Below are 24,673 nucleotides of genomic sequence, written 5' to 3' on the forward strand. Positions count from 1 at the left end.
GTCTCAAGTTCTTTAGATTCTATATTTCCCATACTATTCTTGCCCTCCCCCCCATCTATTTTCTACCTACTGTCTATGCTACTTATTTTCTGTACCTTCTCCCCCCTTCTCCTCCTCCCACTCCCCTGTTGCTAACCCTCCATGTGGTCTTCATTTCTATGGTTCTGCTCCTGATCTAGCTGTCCTCTTAGTTTGCTTTTGTTTTAGGTGTGGTTGTTAATAACTGTGAGTTTGCCATCCTTTCATTGTTCATCTTTTTTATCTTCTTTTTCTTAGGTAAGTCCTTTTAACATTTCATGTAATAAGGGCTTGGTGATGATGAACTCCTTGAACTTGATCTTATCTGAGAAGCACTTTATCTGCCCTTGCATTCTAAATGAAAGCTTTGCTGGATAGAGCAATCTTGGTTGTAGGTCTTTGGTTTTCATGACTTGGAATACTTCTTTCCAGCCCCTTATTGCCTGCAACGTCTCTTTTGAGAAATCAGTTGACAGTCTGATGGGAACTCCTTTGTAGGTGACTGTCCCTTATCTCTTGCTGCTTCTAGGATTCTCTCCTTCATTTTAATCTTGGCTAATGTCATTATGATGTGCCTTGGTGTGTTTCTTCTTGGGTCCAACTTCTTTGGGACTCTGTGAGCTTCCTGGACTTCCTGAAAGTCTATTTCCTTTGCCAGATTGGGGAAATTCTCCTTTATTATTTGTTCAAATAAGTTTTCCACTTGTGGCTGTTCCTCTTTCCCTTCTGGTACCCCTAAAATTTGGATGTTGGAACGTTTAAAGATGTCCTGGAGGTTCCTAAGTCTCTCCTCATGTTTTTGAATTCTTGTTTCTTCATATTTTTCTGTTTGGTCATTTTTTTCTTTCTTCTGGTCCACTCCTTTGAGTCCCAGTTTCCTTTCCATCACTGTTGCTTTCCTGTGCATTTCCCTTCATTTCAATTAGTTTAGCCTTCATTTGTTCCTCTAATTTATGACTAAAATTAACCAGTTCTGTGAGCATCCTGATCACCAGTGTTTTGAACTGTGCATCTGAAAGTTTGGCTATTTCTTGGTCGCTTAGAGTTATTGGCTCTGGAGCTTTGAGATCTTCTTGAGCCATTTTTGGTCTGTTCACGCCAATTAAGTATGAGGAGTGGAGCCTTAGGTGTTTACCAGGGAGGGGCCACCCAGGTCACTGGGATGTGGTGCTGTATGTGGGGGCGGGGTCAGAGAGGGGCAATAGTGGTCCCCTCTGCTGCTTCCTGCTGCTGGGGCCTGAGTGGTCCGTCTCACTGCTCACTCCTTCGCCTGGTTTATCTGTGCTCGAATGTGTGACCATGGTCAGCCAGCCGCCTTGCGCCCTCACTGGGTCTGCCCATCGCAACCCCACACCTGGGATCTGCTAACCACCACCTGCCCGCTGGTGGTGCCCACTGGGTCGGTCTGGTTGATTTTCTTGGGCAACCCCACTCCCACAGCCACTGGCTCCGCCCCTCTTACCAGTCTGGCTGAAGGGTTTGTTGTTGTTGGACTTCCATATAGTTCAATTTTCTGTGTTTTGGCTGTGGTTTTTGTTACTAAAACTTTGTTGTTTTTAAACTTGTTTGTGCCAGCAGGCACAATGTTTCCACCTACGCCTCCATCTTGGTGAAAGTTCTGTTTACTTTTTTATTTATTTTTATTTTATTTTATTTTATTTTTGAGAGGGAACCCCCAAAATGAAATTTATTTCTAAAAAATTGTTTGTTTATTCTTACATGTTTAAATTTCAGTCAATCACCTTCAAGTCACATTTGATGCAATTCACCTATCAAGAGTTTTCCCACTGCTCAGAATAGTTTTTTTAAATTTTTTTATTGATTATGCTGTTACAGTTGTTCTATTCCCCCCCTTCATTCTTCTCCACCCTACCCCCCTGTCCCCACCATTAGCCCCCCTTTAGTTTATGTCCATGTGTCTCAATTTCTTTATTTATTTTATTTTATTTTTTTTAATTTTTTAATTGATTATGCTGTTATAGTTGTTCTATTCCCCCCTTCATTCCCCTCCGTCCCCACCATTACCCCCCCTTTAGTTTATGACCATGTGTCTCAAGTCCTTTAGATTCTATATTTCCCATACTATTCTTGCCCCCCAGCTATTTTCTATCTGCTGTCTATGCTACTTATTTTCTGTACCTTCTCCCCCCTTCTCCTCCTCCCACTCCCCTGTTGCTAACCCTCCTTGAGATCTTCATTTCTATGTTTCCACTCCTGATCTAGCTGTCCTCTTAGTTTGCTTTTGTTTTAGGTGTGGTTGTTAATAACTGTGAGTTTGCTGTCCTTTCACTGTTCATGTTTCTTTAACTTCTTTTCCTTAGATAAGTCCCTTTAACATTTCATATAGTAAGGGCTTGGTGATGATGAACTCCTTGAATTTGATCTTATCTGAGAAGCACTTTATCTGTCCTTCCATTCTAAATGAAAGTTTTGCTGAATAGAGCAAGCTTGGTTGTAGGTCTTTGGATTTCATGACTTGGAATACCTCTTTCCAGCCCCTTCTTGCCTGTAAGGTCTCTTTTGAGAAATCTGCTGACAGTCTGATGGGGACTCCTTTGTAGGTGACTGTCCCCTTAGCTCTTGCTGCTTCTAGGATTCTCTCCTTCATTTTAGTTTTGGCTAATGTAATTATGATGTGCCTTGGTGTGTTCCTCCTTGGGTCCAACTTCTTTGGGACTCTCTGAGCTTCCTGGATTTCCTGGAAGTCTGTTTCCTTTGCCAGATTGGGGAAATTCTCCTTTTTTATTTGTTCAAATAAGTTATCCACAGGTGGCTGTTCCTTTCCCCCTTCTGGTACCCCTATAATTCAGATGTTGAGCGTTTAAAGATGTCCTGGAGGTTCCTAAGACTCTCCTCATTTCTTTGAATTCTTGCTTCTTGACTCTTTTCTGTTTGGCCATTATTTGCTTTCTTCTGGTCCACTCCATTGATTTGAGTTCCAGTTTCCTTTTCATCGCTATTGGTTTCCTGTGCAATTCCATTCATTTCAATTAGTTTCGCCTTTATATGTTTGTCTAATTTGTGGCTATAATCAACCAGTTCTGTGAGGATCCTGATCACCAGTGTTTTAAACTGTGCGTCTGAGAGTTTTGCTATTTCTTCATCACTTAGATTTATAGGCTCTGGGGCTTTGAGATCTTCTTGAGCCATTTTTTGGTCTGTTCGTGCCCTTTAAGTGTGAGGAGCTGAGCCTTGGACTCCCAGGTCACTGGGTTATGATGCTGTAAGTGGAGGTGGGGTCAGAACGGGGAAATGGAGGCGCCCTCCACTGCCCTTGCCGCGGGGACCTGCTGGGTCCCGGTCCAGTCGCCCACTCCCTCGCTTGTCTATCTGCGCACAAATGCGCGACCATGGTCAACCCGCAGCCCTGCTCTCTCGCTGTTTCCCCGAGGTCGCTCACTCAGTCGCTCGCTCGGTCGCTCACTAAGTCCAACCCTGCGCCTGGATTCCGGGAGCATGAGTCCGTCCGACCAAGTTTTCCTGTGCAACCCTGCTCCGACAGCCGCTGGTTTCACCCCTTACCGGTCAGGCTGAAGAGTTTGTTGTTAACAGACTTCTGAAAAGTTCAATTTTCTGTGTTCTGGCTGTGTTTTCTGTTGCTAATATTTAGTTGTCTCTAAATTTGGTTGTGTGAGAAGGCACGGCTTGTCCACCTATGCCTCCATCTTGGTGGAATTCCTCTGTTTACTTTTTTAAAACTGGAAAATTTAAAGTTGTGTATGAGGCTGGCCTATTTCTATGGGACAGTGTAGTCTAGAAACAATGAAATTTAGATTAAATGCTGTTTTTTATTGTATTGTATCAAGAGTTGTATAGTGTCAGTTTGTCCCACTTGTAGTGTTAACTAAATTTGATAATTTTGCAAATATTCCACTTTAGAGATACATTTCAGTCACTTCCAGAACTTTCTGTTATAAAGATATATTTTTAAATCACTTCAGACTTTTTGTTTTGAAGATAGTTTACACTTTCTGAAACAGTACTTTCAGAACTTTCCATGGTAAATATATATTTTAAAGCATTTCTGAAGGTAAGATGCATTGTTTCTTTTGCAATGAGAAATTTGGCACCTTGGGAATGTTCTGTTCTCAATTTTTTTACCTCATGGTTTTTTAAAAGAATTTTTATATTTTATTTATTTATCTTTAGAGGGGAAGGGAAGGAGAGAAGGAGAGAAACATCAGTGTATGGTTGCCCCTCGTTGGCCCCCCGCTGTGGACTGGCCCAGAACCCAGGCATGTGCCCTGATTGGGAATCGAACTGTGATCCTTTGGTTCGCAGGCCCATGCTCAATCCACTGAGCTATACCAGCCAGGGCTCAATTTTTTTACCTTATGGTTTTGATACCCCTTGAAGATCCTTTCCTGAAGAAGTTATGTTGGGAACTAGTTCTAACACTATCATTTCTTTTTCATAAATAGTTGTCATCCTTCTATAAAAAAAGCATTTTTCTTTTTTTATTTTATTTTTAGGTGAAGGAGCTGTGTGGTATGTGGATTAGTCGCTTCATACAATAGATGTTTGATTAGAAAAGATGGGTACAAGTGGAATCAGCTGACATGTATAATGATTGTTCACTCTTCAAAGGAATTTTATTATAAATCCTTTTTGCCAAGCAAGTAATTACCTCTGAATTTTTGTTCTTATAAACTTGAATTTTCCTGTATACCACATTGTTTGACACACTGTTTGAGTGCTTATTATGTATTGAACACAGTTAAGCACTTGGACCAGAGTGGGAAGCTGAGGAAACACAGTGTCCTTCACGTAGGACATATTGTTACGGTTACGATGACAGCAAGAGTTGCTTAGAGCACAGTGAGCGAAGGTGATTATGAAGCAATATCTGAAGAACCTGACTTGGGAGGAATTGTATAGTTTTTTGTTGACAACCCTGCTCAGGTAATTCAGAACCCTAAGCAATCATTCACTATGAGTCTAATGCCAAGCCTGTATAGTGACAGTTGGCAGTTTTCTCTTGTTGTTCCTTTAATGTAAACCCCTTCCTTCAATGTGCAATTTCATCTTGATTTTGGGGGTCTCTAGAAATTTTCCAAATGTTTTGGGGGTTCATATCTCCACAAGGCATGCCCTAGAGACACTTCTCAGCCTCCTGAGACACTGAAGACTTAGAGCAGTGGACAGGCAACCACTGCCCATCCCTGCTTCTGTTCACTAGATTCCCTTGGGGCTGGGTAGGAAGAGCCACAAGCACACCACTTCCCTGGCATGATCAGTGAAGCCTCCAAGGGTGGAGGCTTTTAGAAGTTCTAAAAAGCCCTAGAGGCTTAGGACAACCTAGCATAGTTCAAACTTTAGACCATTTTTCATGTGGGGGATTCCAGTACACTACCTGGGCTGAAAGACCTTTCTGTCCCTGCTTTCATGTTGTGGGGCTCCTCCTGCTGACCCGGACCAGCAGTTTTGGGGTGAGAAGGCCCTGCTGTTTCTCAGCTATGCCACGTGGCAGAAATCTACCCTTTTGAGTCGCCTGAGGAAAGATCCAGTGGCACTTTGCTTGATAAATGCTTATACTCGAGCTATCTCTCAAAGCAAAGGGGTTTTTTCCCCAAAGGTAAGTTTAAAAAAAAAACTTAAACTATACCTTCAACAGCATCTCCCTTCAGATTAATGAGATGGACAGGTGTGTACCTGTCATTAAAGAAATAAGATGCTTGTCATTTGCACTGCTATGACCTCAGGTTCTAGAATATCCAGGCAACATTCTTTAGAAGAGCTGTTTCAGTTTGTGTTGAACCTCCATTTGGGATCAGTCAGCTCACTGTCAAAGGGAAAAGGATAGCCTGAGTGACAAGAAAACCTATCACTATGAATTGGTTTGGAAATGACTTCTCAAAGTTGCCTGAGGATGTCTGCTTACTCAATATACACTCACCTCTGTCGCTTTCATTCATAGCAACTGAAGAGGAACGACAGTTTATTTCCAACTTGAGGCAGTGAGTAGTAGGGTGATTCCCCCAACCCCTAGCTCTTGCCTTTTGGTTGGAATATTGAATTAGTTTCTTATAAGGAGCCAAGAAATGATAGCTGGGCTTGGGAAGAAAGAAGTTGCTATCATTTCCCATGCAAACTTCAAAAGAGGGCAACTGATTAGTTCCTTCTGGCCTTGCTTGGCTCACCAAAAGAGAAGGGCTGGCTTGGGTGAAATGATGTCTATTTATTCTTAAAGTGTTGAACCCTGATCAAGTGAGTCTATTTCTGATGGCTGCCAGTAATTTCTACCCTTTTGAAATCAAATGGCAGTATAATATTGTCTGGGGTAATAGAGCTAAAAGCTGTGCAGGAAGCTACAATAGCTACTTTAGTTTGATCTCTGAAATATTACTCAGTTCTGAAAGGAATGACCAAGTCCCTTGTAGTCCCTACATAGAAAGTGCTCAATGAAGGGTAGCTGTGCTTGTTATTTTCTTTATGACACATGAGCTATATAACCTTGAACTGAAATGTTTTAGCCAATGCTTGATAATTCAAATGCTGTAATATAAAAATCACCAAAGAATCAAGGTATAAAGGAAAGAAACTCAATAATGTACTTCTTGAGTTCAAAATTAGGTAAAACAGCCCCCCAAAAAACAACTTTTCTTTTCATTAATGAAAAGCTATCCTCTCAGTTACTTGGTTTGGAATAGATAGGGGACAGGCTGCCTCACCATAATAAAAGGCAACATACACATGATGCTGAGTGAGCAAGCAGCAGAACATTCTCTTCTAGGGCTGCAAGCTGTACATGGTTTATTTCAGGGGAAATTGAATATAGGGGCTCAGCACTAAGAAATTCCTTGACTAAAAATCGGAGATAATTGGAAGCTTTTAATATAATGATGGAAACACCGATCAGTAGGCATTGTCACATTGAAAGGAAATCCTCAGACTGTGTGCAGGGGTGCAGGAAGATTTTAGGGTTCTCTGCTTGTATTTCATCAATCGTACCTGAGAGTTATGCCTTTCCTAGGGAATGAAATACAGTGACAGACAAATAACTTAGAGCTAGATTTGAGGAGGACTGAAATATAACGGAAGAGACATGTACATTCAGCTTGATCCAGTTCAGCAACACACCCACCCACTAGGTTTGAGGTAGTAGTTGGACTCTGGGACTATGGGGAGAAGTGGCATGTGCCCCAACCTCATGGAGCTTATGTAGAAATAGAGGGAATAAGAGGTGTTAGAAAGGTGGTTTTCTTCAGGGCCAGTTTGACATCTTTATAGGTTTCTTAGTTGGCTTGGGCTACTTTAGAAAGATATCAGAGAATGGAAATGGCTTGAAGAATGGGAATTTATTTTCTCATGGCTCTGGAGTCTGGAAGTGCAGGATCAGGATGCCAGCACAGCCAGGTTCTGGTGGGGCCTGAGCTTGCAGCCTTCTCAATGTTTGCTCATCCTATTAGACCAGAACCTCACCCTGTCTTCATTTACCACCCCCCCAAAGCCCCAATACAGTCAGAATGGGGGTCAGCTTCAGCATATGGATTTGGGGGGGACACAATTTAGTCCATAGAGGTAGATCCTCACCCACATTACCACAAATATACTAAGATATACTGTACATTATATCCACATGTTTTCTTTGCTGAATAATAAGTGAAAAGATTTATATAATATTGCTTTTGAAATTATCTGAGTTATTTATGTTTGGCATCTGCTTGCCAGCAGACATTCATGCTTGGGATTTTTTTTTTAATGAGAGAATTATAAGTTGTTTCCAAGTGTAATAAAAATATTTCTGCAGTTTTTCTATTTTTGAGCCAAGACTTTTTTCTAGGACTCACTTTTTGTAGACTCTTAAAAACCTTGTCAGGCTCCTCCGCATAGTCTCTAGTGCCCAGTGGATAATTAAAGGTCTGGGCATTTTCCATAGCTGCATTTTCAGCTTCTAGACAGGTAGCCCCCGACCCCAGCCCCTCTGGTGCAGCATCTCCAGCCATTTGCCCCCCATGCCTCCCCAACCCCTATGTCACTGGCATTTTAGACACTGATGTCAAAAATGCAGGCAGCCTCTTTCCTTCCAGTCTACCTCCTTCTCCATGAAGTGTCTGTCATGCTGGGTTTGAACTGAGGTCTCTTGCTTACACATTTGTGAACTATTACGAAGCACCAAGAAACACTGAAGATGTAGCCTGGATACTGAGTTGGAAGGACAGGATTTGGAACAGTAATGCCATTAATAGAGATGGGGCACACAGAGAAGGTATGAACGAGGAGAGAGGGAGGTAGTGAGGTCCATTGTGGCTTGACATCTTTGGGTCCCTTCCTCCTGTTTATGCCTTTGCCTTGGCTTATCAGTTGTCCTCTGAACTATCTTCTTGTTTCCTAATTAATCACTGTCCTTGACTCTCCAGGGGCCATGCACCAGCCCAGGCTGTGGTGAAGCAGCCTGCCAGGGGTGCCAGAGGCAGAACGGCAATCACAGTGATTGTCCCCACCGGGGGTGACTGGAGCACCGGCCTCTTCAGTGTCTGCAGAGACAGGAGAATTTGTATGTTTTTCCTATTCATTCATTTAAGTTCTCCTTTAGTATTTTCTTTCCCAAGACATCAGTGGATGGAAAAGCAACCTCAGGCACAAGGACAGAAATTAAATGGTTTCAGAATAATTGAACTAATCCTCTACTGACTCAAATCTTGGAAAGGAAAAAATCTTGCCTTTCAGAGATGTGGATGCTTTTATAGAACAGGTGGTGACTTACAAAGATTTTTTAAATCACAAAGTACACTTTTGGTAAACATACACAAAATAGTAAAACCTTCCTGGTGGATGGTTTAGTAATACGTATAAAAAGAGCCTCAGGTGTTACATAGCTGTTGACCTGGTAATTACATTTTCAAGTGTTTAGTGTAAGAAAATAAATCACATGCAAAGATTTAGCAGTGACATGAAATCTCACAGCATTGGTTATTATAGCAACAATCTGGACAACCTAAATGTTCAGTGAGGGCCTCATACAGCGAATTATTATACAGCCATGAAAACCCATGTTGTCAAATAACATTTAATGGGATGGAAAGATATTTTGGATACATTTTTAAGTTAAAGAAAGATTGCAAAGCTGTGTGCCTTGGACACCATTTTGGGGGGAAATACTTAGAAAAATATCTGAAAGGATACAAATACAAATGTTTTCAGCTGATGTCTCCAGATGGTGGGCTAATGAGTGATTTTTAAAATTTTTTACTTCTTTTTCTATTATTTCTATAAGGAATATGTGGTGCTCTTATAACTGTAAGAAACATTACAAAAGAAGCCCCCTTGATTGAAACCTTTGCAGATAATTGTTCAGAAATACCAATAACACCGTCCTCTAGCTACATGATTTTCCCCTGGGATTAAGGTTCAAAGCTCATTGATTCTATTTTTACCTTAGGACATTCTGACCCACCTCTGGTGCCACCTGTCAGTATCTGCTTCCAGGACCTGATGCTCTTGCCCTGGAGAGCAAGTCGATTACTGATTTTTTTTTATAATACATTTTATTTAGTTACTTTTCAAGTACATTTTTTTATCTATTTCTCCCATCCCACCCCCCGCCCGGTCTCCCCCCTTCCTCCAATTTCCCCTCCCCCAGTCCTCATCCCTGTGTCTTTCATACTTGTTCCTCAAAATCCCTCCCCCTTTTTCCCCTTAAATTCCCTTCGCTCTCCCCTCTGGTCGCTGCCCACTTGTTCTCTATTTCAGTGTCTTTGTTTTTATTCTGTGTGCTTGTTTGTTTTATTCTTTAGCTTCCTGTCAAAGGTGAGATCATATGGTATTTGTCTTGAAGTGTGTGTGTGTGTGTGTGTGTGAGATTGGGAGGTTCCCTATGAAAGATGAGGGACAGTCTCTTCAGTTCAAAATCAACAGATCCTGGATCTAATATTTTTTAAGAATATGGCTCTCCCCACTTTTTGCAGGCTCTGGGAAGACCTGAATTTGTCCCAAAGTCAACAGGGTGGCTCAGTGAGAGAGCTCTGGACTGTTTACATGATCTAGGTCCTTATTCAACCAAGACTCTTGCACAGGGAAAAGCCCTGACACTTCTTGGTGCTCTGATCATCTCACCTTACACCTTTACTGCCTGAGCCTTCGGAGAAGAGACTGCCCACCCCCAGACCCCATCTGTCTTCTTTTCCTGTTTCTTTGCCCATCTAATCTAGAGTTCAGCTGGTTTCTTCCTGCCACTGCTACCCGTGTGGATGTCTGACCAGACAAGTTAAGGCGGTTCTCTCTTTCAGGAGTCTTCCTGGTTTTCATACAGACTTTCTGCCTCTGGTTATCATGTAGTATTGAGGTAAAGAGAAGGCAGGACAGCCACATAGAGATGAGAAGATGAGCCCCAGGTGGGATGTGAACCATTTTCCTTTTGTAGCTTGTGGTTGGGGGTTGGAGAGCCATCAGTGCATTTCCCAGTAGGGCACAGCCTGGAATACAATGCAGTGATTAGGAGAACACGTTTGTATCAGATATAGACTTTGCTTTGAGTTTTAACTGCCTTTTTCTGGTCATTTGATTTCAAACAAATTCTCTAAAATCAGGACAGTGAAGGAACCCACATCGAGGGTTGTTGTCTGGATTAAAGTAGACAGCGTATAGAACCCACTCTTCTCAGCGATTTGGATCGTAACTGGGTTGGTGTTCTTTCGGTCACACGTTGTACTGGGTTGAACAGTGTCCCCTCAAAGTCCATGTCCACCTGGAACCTCTGAATGTGACCTTAGGTTGAAAAAGAGGTTTTGCAATCTAGTCAAGTTAAAAAGAGGTAATAGTGGATTAGGGTGGGCCCTAATTCCGTGGTTTGTGTTCTTATAAGAAGAGGGACATCTGAACACAAACAACAGGAAGGATGGTCATGTGAAGGTAGAAGCAGAGACAGGAGCAATGCATCTCTAAGCCAAGGAATGCTAACGGTTACTGGAAACCACCAAAATCTTGGAGCGAGGTGTAGAACAGACTCTTCCCTCAGAGCTTCCGGAGGAACCAGCCCTTCCAACAAGTTGATTTCAGACTTCTAGCCTCCAGGGTTCTCCAGAATTTGCCTATGACAGAATCATTTCTCTTGTTTTGCAATGACCAGTTTCTGGTATTTTGCTCTGGTGGCCCTAGGAAACTAACATCCAGGCAAATGCTGGATTTCATTAGAAGGCTATGGGATAACTCACGGAATCAAAAAATGAACTGGACGGGCCTGTGAACTATGCAATCGAGGTTTGATTCCCAGTCAGGGCACATGCCTGGGTTGCAGGCCCATTCCTGGCGGGGGACCCACGAGAGGCAACCATACATTGATGTTTCTTTCCTCTCCTTCTGTCCTTCCCTTCCCCTCTAAAGATAAATAAATAAATAAATCTTTAAAAATTTTCAACTGGAAACTAAGCTCAGATGGAACAAGATGGCTGGGCATTATTGGGTGCTAGCTGAGAGTCTGGTCAGCTCCGGACATTTTTGTTTTTTTGGTTTCCTGTCTAAGGATTGATGTTTCAGCAGATGGAACCTGATTTGCCTAGCTTAGGTCATGTGCTACTGCTTGGCCAGGCCAGGGTATTTTTGAATGAGAGTTCTATCAATATTGCCCACAATAGTAAGGGATAATTTCCTAAGTTTTTCTGTCGGGGTGCTGTCAAACCTTGGTTCTCAAACATCTCCCATCTCAAATAATTCAGTTCTTGACCAAGTTGTTCATGGCAAAAAATATCTCAGTTGTTCTGTTCCCTCCCCAGCAACACTTTTGTGCCAATACCTGTATGATTGGTCAAAAGAGATTCCGTTTTTGAGCAAATTGGTTCTCAAACAGCCTTCCAGAATGAATGAAATTTGAGAACTGAGGTTCCACTGTATATATACAATAATTCACTGGGGGAAACTTTGGTGCTACTATTATTATTATTTTACAGTTTTATTAATCCACTAGCATGTTGAGAGCAAAGAGTAGAGTCAGGAGACTTAGACTGGCAGCTGCAGAGTGAATTCTACTCAATCCCAAGAGTATCTAGGAAGTTGGGCAAGAACAGGACACTCTTCACCAACCCCTCTGCCTTCAATGTCATGCTGTTGCTTAGCTCTGCTCCCCACCCCCATCAATGCTGAGGAAACCTCCCACACCAGTTTCCTAAGGATTCCCTGCTGGTCTGTTTGGTAGCCCATTCTAGGGGCAAGGGGAGGAGGAAGGAACATGTGAAGAAACATGGGCAATATTCTTTTACAACTGGACCTGATTCTGAAGGGCAGTCCATGAATATACAGCACAGTGATCTCTAATGTTCTACGTCCTAATCGTTGTTCCCTGGATGGGCTTCTATTTTGTGACTGCTTGTTTCTCCAAGTTTAATTGTCTCAGAAGAAAATTGAAAGGCCATCTCCCTTTACCCACTTCTTGTCTGTGCCGTACTCCCTAGGATGCCACTGTGGCATGAGTCCTGGGTGTCTTTCTGTCCTTTTCTGTTCAAAAAGGCTACTTCACCCACAAAATTTTATGTCAAGCCAATCACTGTGAAAACAGTTGTGACAAACTCAGGAACAAAAGGAGAGCTTCTTGTCATTACTTTGTTCCATGTTCGGTTCCAACACTGGGACACTTTTCTATTATATCTTGAGAATTATTGCTATAATTTGTCATCCATTAAGCGGAGGGCACATTATGAACAGAGATGATTCCCATTATTTTTTAATTTATTTATTTTTTATTGATTATGCCATTACAGTTGTTCTATTCCCCCCCTTCATTCCCCTCCACCCTACCTTCCCGTCCCCATTACCCCCCCCTTTAGTTTATGACCATGTGTCTCAAGTTCTTGAGATTCTATATTTCCCATACTATTCTTGCCCCCCATCTATTTTCTATCTACTGTCTATGCTACTTATTTTCTGTACCTTCTCCCCCCTTCTCCTCCTCCCACTCCCCCTGTTGCTAACCCTCCTTGAGATCTTCATTTCTATGTTTCCACTCCTGATCTAGCTGTCCTCTTAGTTTGCTTTTGTTTTAGGTGTGGTTGTTAATAACTGTGAGTTTGCTGTCCTTTCACTGTTCATGTTTCTTTAACTTCTTTTCCTTAGGTAAGTCCCTTTAACATTTCATATAATAAGGGCTTGGTGATGATGAACTCCTTGAATTTGATCTTATCTGAGAAGCACTTTATCTGTCCTTCCATTCTAAATGAAAGTTTTGCTGAATAGAGCAATCTTGGTTATAGGTCTTTGGATTTCATGACTTGGAATACCTTTTTCCAGCCCCTTCTTGCCTGTAAGGTCTCTTTTGAGAAATCTGCTGACAGTCTGATGGGGACTCCTTTGTAGGTGACTGTCCCCTTAGCTCTTGCTGCTTCTAGGATTCTCTCCTTCATTTTAATTTTGGCTAATGTAATTATGATGTGCCTTGGTGTGTTTCTTCTTGGGTCCAACTTCTTTGGGACTCTCTGAGCTTCCTGGATGTCCTGGAAATCTATTTCCTTTGCCAGATTAGGGAAATTCTCCTTTATTATTTGTTCAAGTAAGTTTTCCGCTGGTGGCTGTTCCTTTCCCCCTTCTGGTACCCCTATAATTTGGATGTTGGAGCGTTTAAAGATGTCCTGGAGGTTCCTAAGACTCTCCTCATTTCTTTGAATTCTTGCTTCTTGACTCTTTTCTGTTTGGCCATTATTTGCTTTCTTCTGGTCCACTCCACTGATTTGAGTCCCAGTTTCCTTTTCATCACTGTTGGTTTCCTGTGCAATTCCATTCATTTCAATTAGTTTCGCCTTTATATGTTTGTCTAATTTGTGGCTATAATCAACCAGTTCTGTGAGGATCCTGATCACCAGTGTTTTAAACTGTGCGTCTGAGAGTTTTGCTATTTCTTCATCACTTAGATTTATAGGCTCTGGGGCTTTGAGATCTTCTTGAGCCATTTTTTGGTCTGTTCGTGCCCTTTAAGTGTGAGGAGCTGAGCCTTGGACTCCCAGGTCACTGGGTTATGATGCTGTATGCGGAGGTGGGGTCAGAACAGGGAAATGGAGGCGCCCTCCGCTGCCCTTGCCGCGGGGACCTGCTGGGTCCCGGTCCAGTCGCCCACTCCCTCGCTTGTCTATCTGCGCACAAATGCGCGACCATGGTCAACCCGCAGCCCTGCTCTCTCGCTGTTTCCCTGAGGTCGCTCGCTGGGTCTCTCACTAGGTCCAACCCTGCCCCTGGATTCCACGCGCCTGAGTCCCTCTGACCGAGTTTTCCTGTGCAACCCTGCTCCACCAGCTGCTGGTTTCGCCCCTTACCAGTCAGGCTGAAGAATTTGTTGTTAACAGACTTCTGAAAAGTTCAATTTTCTGTGTTCTGGCTGTGTTTTCTGTTGCTAATATTTAGTTGTCTCTAAACTTGGTTGTGTGAGAAGGCACCGCATCTCCACCTATGCCTCCATCTTGGCGGAAGTCAGATAATCTGCCTCTGATTCCCATTTTTTTTTTAACATTTTGCTTCTTCGTTGTATCATAATTATATTTTTGAACTGCCTCCCTCTCCCCACCTCTGTGCTTTTATCTGAATGCGCACTGCATTGGGAATTCTGTTCCCCTTGAAGATGTGGATGCTGCCCTGGCCGATGTTGCTCAGTGGATTGAGCGCCGGCCTGCGAATCAAAGGATCGCAGTTCGATTCCCAGTCTGGGCACATGCCTGGGTTGCAGGCCAGTTCCCTGCAGGGGACACATGAGAGGCAATTGTACATTGATATTTCTCTCCCTCTCTCCTTCCCTTCCCCTCTAAAGATAAATAAATAAAAATCTTAAAAAAAAAAAAAAAGCCCTGGCTGGCATAGCTCAGTGGATTGAGCGCGGGCCTGCGAATCACATGATCGCGGTTCGATTCCCAGTCAGGGCACATGCCTGGGTTGCAGGCCCAGTTCCTGGCAGGGAACTCATAAGAGGCAACCACACATTGATGTTTCCCTCCTTCTCTCTTTCCCTTCCTCTCTAAAGGTAAATAAATAAAATCTAAAAAAAAAAAAAAAAAAAAGATGTGGATGCTGAAAGCTCAGATGTGAAGGTGAAGCCGAGCTGCTGCGTGGCATTGTGGGTAAAAGGTTTTGGGAACGTTTGTGATGTTGCCCCAGAGAAAGTTTATGTGGAAGGTGTAGTTAACATTGATTTGCAATTCATCCAGCATTTACTGAGCTCCTACCTGTGCATAGATCTGTGATAGGTATTACAGAAACAACAGTGAATGGGACAGAGCAGTCTTCTTAGAGGAGGGAGACAATAAGCAAATAAATCAATTAACAAAATAATTGCAATTGTGATAAGTGTAATGAAGGAAATAAGCAGGGTGTTATGAGAGGCAATTTCAGGGTTTGGGGTAAAGGATGGCCTCTCTGAGGAACCAGCTTAACCTGCTGTCTGAAAGATGGTAGGATGCCCAGGTGGGCAGAGGAGGCAGGTCAGGATTTTCTTTGGTTTTCTGGAAGAGGAAGGAAGCCCAAAAAGGCCTCAGACTGGGATTCACCTGAATCTGGGTAAATTGTGCTGTCTCTGAAAGCAGGGACCGCCGTTGTCTGGCTCATAGCTCTGACACCCAGCAGAGTGCTGGGCCCACTGCAGGAGACTCATAGGGGGTGTTCCATTTCATGCACAAATTTTAACCTGTGTTCTCACTTGCTTCTTTCTTTCTCAAACTTCACTGAAAAAATCAAAAGGCCTAGGAGAAGGCATGAATATGGGGGTCAGTTGTCTTGGCCTCTCAGCTGCTTTTCTCAGTCCCCTCTGCAGCACGCATTGCAGCACCTGACAGCCTTGGCTTTCTGAATGTGTCCAGGGAGGGAGGATTTTGAACAGGTGACCATGCATGTGATGCAAAAGTCAGAAGGACCCCTTTGGTATAAGAGCTTCTCTATCATTGCCCTCTCTCTACCCCATTCTCCCCAGAGCCAACCCCTCTTACTTGAGTCCAGATGGAATCTACATGCTTGTAAAGGTATACAAAAACTCAAAAGAAAATAGATTAATCTCTTATTATAAAAGTATCATATAATTGTTGTAAAAAAAAGAAAAATACAAAAGACTATATAAGACAAAAGCAGGATCCTGTAATCTCAGCTGTCAGAAATCAACATTGTTAGCATTTTGGTATTTATCCTTTCAGGTTTTTTTATGTCACATGTGCATGTTTATAATTTACACAAATAGTAAAATTGTAAACAAACTGTTCTGCACATTTGTTTTATAAATGTACATCTAGGTGATCAGGCCCTATCAGCACTTCTGAAGCTAATATTTTAAATCGCTGCAGAGATTCCATTGTACAGTATGAATGTGCCATAATTTCTTCAGAAATCCCCATTGTGGGCCTATGTGTGGTTTCCAGACATTTTGCTATTCAGACCAATGCTCTGTGAATATCCTCATAGCGATGTCATTTTGCATGTGTGTGACTTTATCTGTTGGCTAACTGTTGCAACTTGTACGTTTAAATGTACCATTTAAAATCTTGCTAGTTGTTGCCAAGTGACTTTGCATTTGCAAGTTGTACTCATTTCCATTCCCACCCACAGTGCATGAGTGTGCCCCATTCCTATTTGGAGCAACTCTTGCTGTCAGATGGTTCTGCCTTTTTGTAGCAATTGATCTGAAATGTGCCTGCTGCAGTTTCTACCCACCTTTTCTATGTTTGCTCTCTGGGCTCCACACTCTGGTTTTGTGTAGGCTGCTTCATTTTATTTCGGCTTCCCAATGAGTTGGAATGGTGACTAATGAACCACATCCCATGCCTGAGAGTGGAGCTTGTCTCAGAGAACAGCCCAGGAACATTTAGGCTCTGGGAGCTTATGCATTCACCAGGCCTTTGAATGGAAGAGGCTGAATTCCTGGCTCAAATCCCTGGAGCTTAAGCACCTTAACTCTTTAAACAAAACATAAATGGTATTACAGTGTAATATCATCATACAATTTTATTTAGCTCAAAATATGTCTGAGAGGTTTAACTCTGTTTGTACTTATTTGATCTTTCATTGCATTCTTAATTATGGTATGACTTACACCATCATGGTTTAGTTATATTTTCATTTATTAATGTACACTTAAGTTTTAAATTTTAATGCTGCAGTGGATATTCTTGTACCTCCCACTTTGTGAGCATGTGTAGGCATTACTCCTTGGTAGATACTGGTAAGTGGAGTTGCTGGCTCCTAGAAGATTTAAAAGTTTACTGAATTCAGCCAAGTTGCCTTCCAGAGTAGTGGTGTTAAATCCTACTTCCATCAGTGCACAAAGGACCTCTTTCACCATGGTTCCCAGTTCCCCACAACATTGGACTTTAAAAAAACCTTTGCTGTTCTTATGGCTACAAAGTGATTTCTGATGGTCTCTATCTGCATTTTCCTGGTTACTAACCACATAGAGCAATTTTTCATGTTTAATATTGGCCATTGGTATTCTTTGGTGAATTACCTATTCATGTCCTATGTAGCAATTTTCTTCTTTGTTTAATCCTTTATATATCGATTTGTAGGAGTTTTTTGTATATTTTTGATACTTAGTCTTGGCCTGTGATATATGTAGCAGAATTTTCTTCTAGAAACTCTTTAAGACAAAGGACACCATCATCCTACTCTTGTGCATTTGTCTTGCAGTGTGAGCAGACTGTGTTTATACCCTTGTACACCCATGTCGTACAGAGCAGCAAAGACCTTCCCTACCTGGCTGGTGTAGCTCAGTGAATTGAGCACAGACCTGTGAACCAAAGCATCACCGGTTTGATTTCCAGTCAGGGCACATGCGTGGGTTACAGGCCAGGTCCCCAGTATGGGGTGTGCTAGAGGTAACCATACATTGATGTCTTACTCCCTCTCTTTCTCCCTCCCTTCCCCATCTCTCTAAATTAAATAAATAAAATATTAAAAAAAGACCTTCCCTAAAGAAGTTGTATGATTTAAGACCATCACATAGGAATAAGTATAAAGTAGTGGTAGTGAGGATATTGTCTTGGAGCACATAAACCCTTAACCATAGTGACATACTAGATAAATATACAATGCATGAGGATGTGTGGATATATGGGTTATCTGTAGCCATTAATACTTTGGGGCCAGACTACCTGAGTTCACATCTGACCTCTGCCCCTTCCTAATAAATGTATGAACTTGGGCAAACTACTTAAATCCTCTGGGTATCAGGTTGCTCATCTGTAAAATGGGAATAATAGGAGGATCTATTTTATAGGATTGTTGTGAGAATTAAATGAGTTAATGCAAAGAATTTTATTTTAAGGATTTTATTTATTTATTTTAGAGAGATGGGAAAGGGAGGGAGAAAGAGAGGGAGTGAAACATCAATGTGTAATTGCCCTTAGCACACCCCATGCTGGGAATATGGCCTACAACCCAGGCATGTGCACTGCCTGGGAATCAAACCAGCCATGCTTTGGTTCACAGGCCTGCGCTCAATCACTGAGCTACACCAGCCAGGGCAAATGCAAAGAATTTTTAGCAGGGCTTGGCACAGGGTGAAATTTGTATGAATATTAGCTATTATAAAAGTTTAGCTTTCATAGTGTTTGTTGTATCTGATTTCTGTCCCAAATTAATTGGGTTAGGGTATGTTTCTTGGATTAGGGTGTGTTTCTTTTAGCATCCAGTATCACCTCTTTTTAAAAAATTTTATTTATTGATTTTTGAGAGAGAGAGAGAGAGAGAGGAAGGTGAGAGAGACAGAGAAGTCAATTTGTTGTTCCCCTTATTCATGCATTCATTGGTTGTTTCTTGTATGTGCCCTGACCAAACCCACAACCTTGGTTCATTGGGATGATGCTTTAAACAACCAAGCTACCTGGCCAGGGATAGTACCACCTCTTTATGAATTCTTTGACGACATGGTTATATATTGAAAAGGATGAAAAATAAAAATAACATGTGTTTTTTAAAAAGGCATACAAATCATAGAAATGAGGTACAGGAGTTCCAATGCACAAAACAATAATTTCTTTAAAATGTATTTATTGAGGATGGTGAACATTTCTCTTTGCCAAAGTGGTGTGGCTCAAGCAATTATGTAAACTCAATTTATTATTCACTTAGCTGCAGTGTTTGATTAATTTTTTATTTGCAGGGATTGTTACACTATTTTGTAACCCATGCATAAAATGAGATTTGTTTGATTTTTATGTGCTGTGATTTCGAAGTCCCTAATTCAAGGTTGCATATTGTATGATCACTGTGAACTTGCTGTAAGTTCACTGGGCCATTTTCTGTCCTCTAAACTGTTCCCACTAGTTGTCAGTGCTGGGCAGGGCTTGCTGATTTCACTGGGAATAATGATTTTTTTAAAATGTGGAGAGAAACATTCCAGACTAAGGCAAAGCTGACTGCAGAGTTTGTTTTCAGCCTTGTGATCCCTGCAGTTTGTGGTTTAGTGATTATCTGAAAACTTCTGAATGGATGCAATTGATGTTCCTTGAAGATAGGCTGCTCCTTGTCACCACCCCTAACTGCCCCAGTCTTCATGTTCTTTGTGTGCCTTCCACCGCACCCGCTATGTGACAGTGAAGAAGTCCAGAGTCCTGGAACATCCCTTGGAGGCTCTGAGATAAAGCAACATTCCTAGCTTTTTGCTTGTTGGTCACTGAACTTGGGAGTGGGACTTTGCAGGCAGGCAATGACAGGCCTTTGACAGGAAGTTCTTCTAGTGTGCTAGTGACACGGCATGTGAGCCTTTGTGCCTGGTGCACTAAAAGGCTTTGATCCCTACCATTTCACACTCATGAGAATAGCTAAAATAAAAAAGACTGACAATAGCAAATGCTGGTGAGGATGTGGAACTACAAACTTTCAGACATTGCTGGTGGGAGTGTTAAATGGTACAAATACCTGGGAGAACTGTTTGTCAGTTTCTTGTGAAGTTAAACACAAACTATCCCCTGACCCTAGCAATTCCACTTCCAGGAATCCACCCAAGTGAAATGCCCACATAAAGACTTGTATGTGCATATTCATAGTACTTATTCACAATAGCAAAAACTGGAATAATCAATGAGAGAATGGATAAGCTATTTGTGGAATATTCCTGTATTAGAGTACTATTCAACAATAAAAAGAATAAACTACAGCTTCATATAACAACATAGATGATTCTCAAGAAACAGGATGTTGAACAAAAGAAAATTATAAAAGTAAACACAATTCCATTTGTGCAAAGTCCAAGAAGAGGTAAAGCTTCTCTCTGGGACTGGAAAGCAGAAGAGTGGATGCCTCTGGAATCCGGTGAAAAGTGGGGCTTGCCTGGGAAGGAGCACAGAGGCACTCTCTGGGGTAGAACAACATTCCACACTTTCGGTTCCATGGTAAAATATGATCACTAGACTCAACTAACTGAAAGTTTATGACCTCTGCATTTTCTTGTATATAAATAACATATTTATTGGAAACATTTTAAAGGTTATGATGAGCTTTTCCCTCGTTTTATAGTCCTAATTATTTGTATTCATCAAGGTTGCCATCTTTCCCAATGGGAGCTGACATAACCTCTAACTGTGTATCTTAGCCTGAGGTCTGTTGGTCATTTTCAATGAATCCTGATCCCTGTGGAATTGGATGCACAATTTTGCATGTCTGTGTGCATGCATTTTTATTTTCCCTTGAGAAGTGAGTTCATAGCTAGCAACATATTCCTCAATGGGTCTCTGACCCAAAACATACTTAAAACAACTTCTCCGTTAGATGGTTCATGCAGAATGTGTAGGAAACAGTATCAGTAGTTAATGATGAATGAATAAATGACAAACTGTTTCCAGTTGATGTTCAAAGAACCAAGCTTCCAGTAGTTTACAGATTAAAACTGGCAGATGTCAGTGGCTCTGTTAAACTAACAAAACTTTGAGTAACCTCCTACCTGAGAAATGAAATAAAGTCCTGATAAAAATAGCAGGCAGAATCAGTGTATTGTTCAACCCCATTTAGAGAACAAGATACCTGTTATTCAAAAGTATCATATACCGTGTCTATATTGAATATTGGAATTAGATAAATGTAATAGAAGCAATGGTTGGGATTCAACTGGAAATAATTATTTAATGCATTCTCTTGATAGGAAAAAAAAAAACAATTGCCATAGGGACCACTAACAGAACTGTATTAGGTTCAGCTTTGCCAGTGTTTAAACAAAAGACAGTTTTGACATGGCTCAGTTATGGCAATTTTTAGACACTGAGTTTTAAGAATTGGTTGTTCATACTCAGTCCCTGATTGTAAGGAGACAGTGCAGAATTAAATTGATGGCATTGGGTTGTAAATGCTTTTTGAGCAGGGAAGTTTCACTAATTACATCTGAGAACTTCGGCTTTCTTCTATGTGGTTATTGACAGGTTTCTGTGGTCTGTTTTGTCCCATGTGTCTTGAGTGTGACATCGCGAGGCATTATGGAGAATGCTTTTGTTGGCCATTGCTGCCTGGGTCGACCTTTGCAGTGAGAGTTGGCACCAGAGAAAGATATAAAATATGGGTAAGTGTGTTTGAATGTTTATGTGATCCTGGATGCCTTTCAAATCTGTGCCTTTCAAAAGAAGAAGAAGAAAAAAAAGAGTCTGGGTAAGACACTGAAAATACACTTAGTGGGCCCTGGCTGGGTGGCTCAGTTGGTTAAGGCATTGTCGTGTACATCAAAAGTTTGTGGGTTTGACTCCCAGTCCAGGGTGCATAGGGGAGGTAACCAATTGATGTTTCTCTCTGTCTCTCTGTCTTGGTCTCTGTCTCTCTCTCAAATCAATAAAAATATATCCTTGGGTGAGGATTAAAAAAAAAAACACTTGGTGGAAGACTCTGGAAAAGGAAAGGGAAGAAATTTCTGATTTCTTAGGAAGTTCCTAGGAAGTATGTATATTAACCAAAATGTCACATTATGAAGGGTATTTCCAAGGGAAACTTATAATGCAGATCAGTGGCCAATGGGCCATTTCTGTTTCTGTCATTGCATCAAGAGATGATGACAGGTAGAATTGTATCACATTTGGAAGACATATTTGGGATGGTCTGACCTAAAATGCAGCCTATGTGACATACGTAGAATTCACTTTGGGGACTCCTTGGGGACCCTTCAACTTTTCAGCTCAGCTGAGACTGAGCTACATTGAAACTCTTAGGACAGACAGCACACATAGTAAGATGTGGGCAGTTAAAAATAAGCATCTGTATATTCATGTGAAATGGTCCCTAAAATATATTTTTAAGTGAAAAAAAGCACAGCATAAAAATATGAAATTGTTTACATAAAAGCCTGTGTATGTACATACTTGTATAGACAGGCTTTATTTGGAAGTGTAGATAATAAACTGCCATCACTATGTGCCCTTGGACAGGTAACTGTGTTTCTGGGTGCACCTGTTCTAGAGGAATTTACATTTTACTTCCTATTCCTTCTTGTTGGAATTTTGGACCATGTGGACTCATTCATTACCCATTTTAAAGAAAGAAATAAAGTAATTATAAATATGAAGTCCTAAGAGGAAAAAAAGAGATGTTGCTGGAGAAAGCAGTGGGTTCAAGGAGGAAGCCTGGACCAAAAGCCTGGAGAGCAGGTCTTGGAATTGCGAGGACTGATTAGCCGCTGAGCCACTTGGGACTTCGGAGAGCCAGTGGAGCTGTGCGTGTCCCTGAGTGCTGACTTGGGGGTGTTGGTGGGTCTTGGAAGCTGCACAGGGGATGTGCCACCAGGTAGTGGTGTGGTGGTCCCTGGGTAGCAGATGAGCCTGTGTGACCTCACCAGGACAGACACTGGCTCTCCCTGCAGGGCACACTGTGCGAGGACTGGCTGGCTGTGCACTGCTGTTGGCCCTTTTCCATCTGTCAGCTGGCCAGGGAACTCAAGATGAGAACCTCCCAGCTCTACGAATTCTCCGCAGCACCTTTAATGAAAGACGCCTCTATTTGATGGAGCAAGAAAACTCCTCATTCCCCTTTGCCCTCTTCTTAAAACCCTCTTAGTGAAGAGATCATTCTCATTAGCTTTTCACTGAAATAGATGAAAATAAATGATCCCCGCTCTTACTGTCTACTGTTGTTCTCTCTTTACACATGCCCCTAGTGAAGGCTGTTCTTTGGATTTGCTGTGTCTGGAGTTTTGGAAGCTTGCATTTTTCACCATCTTCCTACTGCCATCCTTTCCCAAAGGATGTTTGGGAAGCTGGACGAATTGTCATGTGGCTTGCTCCTACTGAGCACCTTCCCCAAAGCATCAGTCATGGGGCAGGAGGTGGTTAATTTTAGTTAGCACTTGGACTGGGCACTAAGTGTCCTTGAGTCCTGACTGCATGGAGCAGAAAGCCTCGGGGCTGCTGATCTGGATGCCTCTCTTCGCCTGGAAAATCTTCAGCCCCAGGAACAAAACCTTCAATAGGCAACTGTGGGCAACTGTTCTGGTTGACTTGAATCATTTCTGTTCTCTGCCCCTTCCCAAAGATATGGCAAAGTTTTAACTCCTGGTATCTGTAAATGTGACCTTATTTGGAAATAGGGTGTTGTGGACATAATTAAGTTAAGATGAGGTCATTAGGGTGGGCTGCAGTCCTTACAGGAAGAGGAGAAAGAGACACAGAGACACTAATGCAGCCATGTGATCCTCATGTCAGGGAGTGGAGTGAGGCTGTCACAAGCCAAGGGTGACCTGGGACCCCCAGAAGCTGGAAGAGGCAAAGTTGTGGACAGAGTGTGCCCTGCCAAGGTGTAGATTCTAACCCCCAGAACCATGAGAGAATGTTTCTGTTGTAGTACTTGGTTACAGCAGCCCTAGGAAACTATTACACCCACCATCTATCAGGTGGATAGAATCCTCTCTGGTTTTTGTTATGGCAACCCCACAGAACAGCACTGAGGAGCCTGGGTTCTGAAGCCGAACTGTCTGGTTCATATACTAATGGTGTAACTATAGACACATTTGCTAATCTCTTTGTGCCTCAGTCTCCTCATCTGTAAAATGGTAGTTCTAACCTCATAGGGCTATGAGGATTCTAACAGTCAAGACACAGTGTCTGGCAGATAACAAGTGAAACTGGAAAAGACACTGGAGCTCGTGCTGACTGTCACTGCCAAACCCAATAAGCAGAGATTGAATCTTTATGGGTACTTTATTCAGATGGCCAGTGATCTGAGAAGATGGTGGGTTCATACCTTAACAGACCATCTTACATTTTCTTTCCAGGCCAATATTTTCATAGCAGGGAGTAAACAAGGTGCAGTGAAGGGTTTTGAAATTTAGGGAAAATTAGATGGAAAAACTGCAGTATTCTTGCCCTCAGCAGTTAGCTGTTCCCAGGAGTGGGGGGTTGTCTGTCTCTCCTTGGAACACAAAGGCCCGGATATCTCCACTTGTCCCCAGGTGGTAATCTTTGGCAGTGCCCCAGGAGGTCGGCTGTTTCCCCAGGAGCCAGGATGGGCCTTATCTGTAATTTCTGAAACAAAAGCTTTGACATATACATTATTTACTAGGCTTCTAACTATTTACCCTAAACTAAAATTTTCCAACTTTTGATTCCCCTATCACAAGGACTCAGGGTATATGAGCTATTCTATCACTATCTTGTATTCGCAGCCCATTATACTGGTTTTCCATTTACAGTTGAGATGTAAAGTTTTAATTAAAGTTTAAATGAAAATGAAGTCATTAAGGCTTCCGCCAAGATGGAGGCATAGGTGGAGACGTCGTGCTTTCTCACACAACCAAGTT

At 42.0% G+C, this 24,673-nt stretch overlaps 1 protein-coding gene across 1 annotated transcript; it reads left to right on the forward strand.

The window, feature by feature from the left end:
* The first annotated feature begins 5,740 nt into the window (after positions 1-5,740).
* Positions 5,741-23,003, forward strand: PLAC8L1 (PLAC8 like 1). The gene is made up of 4 exons (XM_037163350.2): positions 5,741-5,972; positions 8,379-8,515; positions 21,321-21,457; positions 22,742-23,003. The coding sequence occupies exons 1-4, from the start codon at positions 5,848-5,850 to the stop codon at positions 22,880-22,882; spliced, it is 540 nt and encodes a 179-aa protein (XP_037019245.2). The 5' UTR covers positions 5,741-5,847; the 3' UTR covers positions 22,883-23,003.
* The last annotated feature ends 1,670 nt before the right edge of the window (positions 23,004-24,673 follow it).

Source organism: Artibeus jamaicensis, unplaced genomic scaffold (genome assembly GCF_021234435.1).
Source record: "Artibeus jamaicensis isolate MK-2021 breed Jamaican fruit bat unplaced genomic scaffold, CSHL_Jam_final contig_456, whole genome shotgun sequence".
NCBI classification, from domain to species: domain Eukaryota; kingdom Metazoa; phylum Chordata; class Mammalia; order Chiroptera; family Phyllostomidae; genus Artibeus; species Artibeus jamaicensis.

Coding starts and splice junctions, on each gene's coding strand:
- PLAC8L1 (XM_037163350.2), top strand. CDS start 5,848: ATGAATTGGTTTGGAAATGACTTCTCAAAGTTGCCTGAGGATGTCTGC. Junction 5,973..8,378: donor CAGTTTATTTCCAACTTGAG/GCAGTGAGTAGT, acceptor TTGACTCTCCAG/GGGCCATGCACCAGCCCAGG. Junction 8,516..21,320: donor CTGCAGAGACAGGAGAATTT/GTATGTTTTTCC, acceptor GGTTATTGACAG/GTTTCTGTGGTCTGTTTTGT.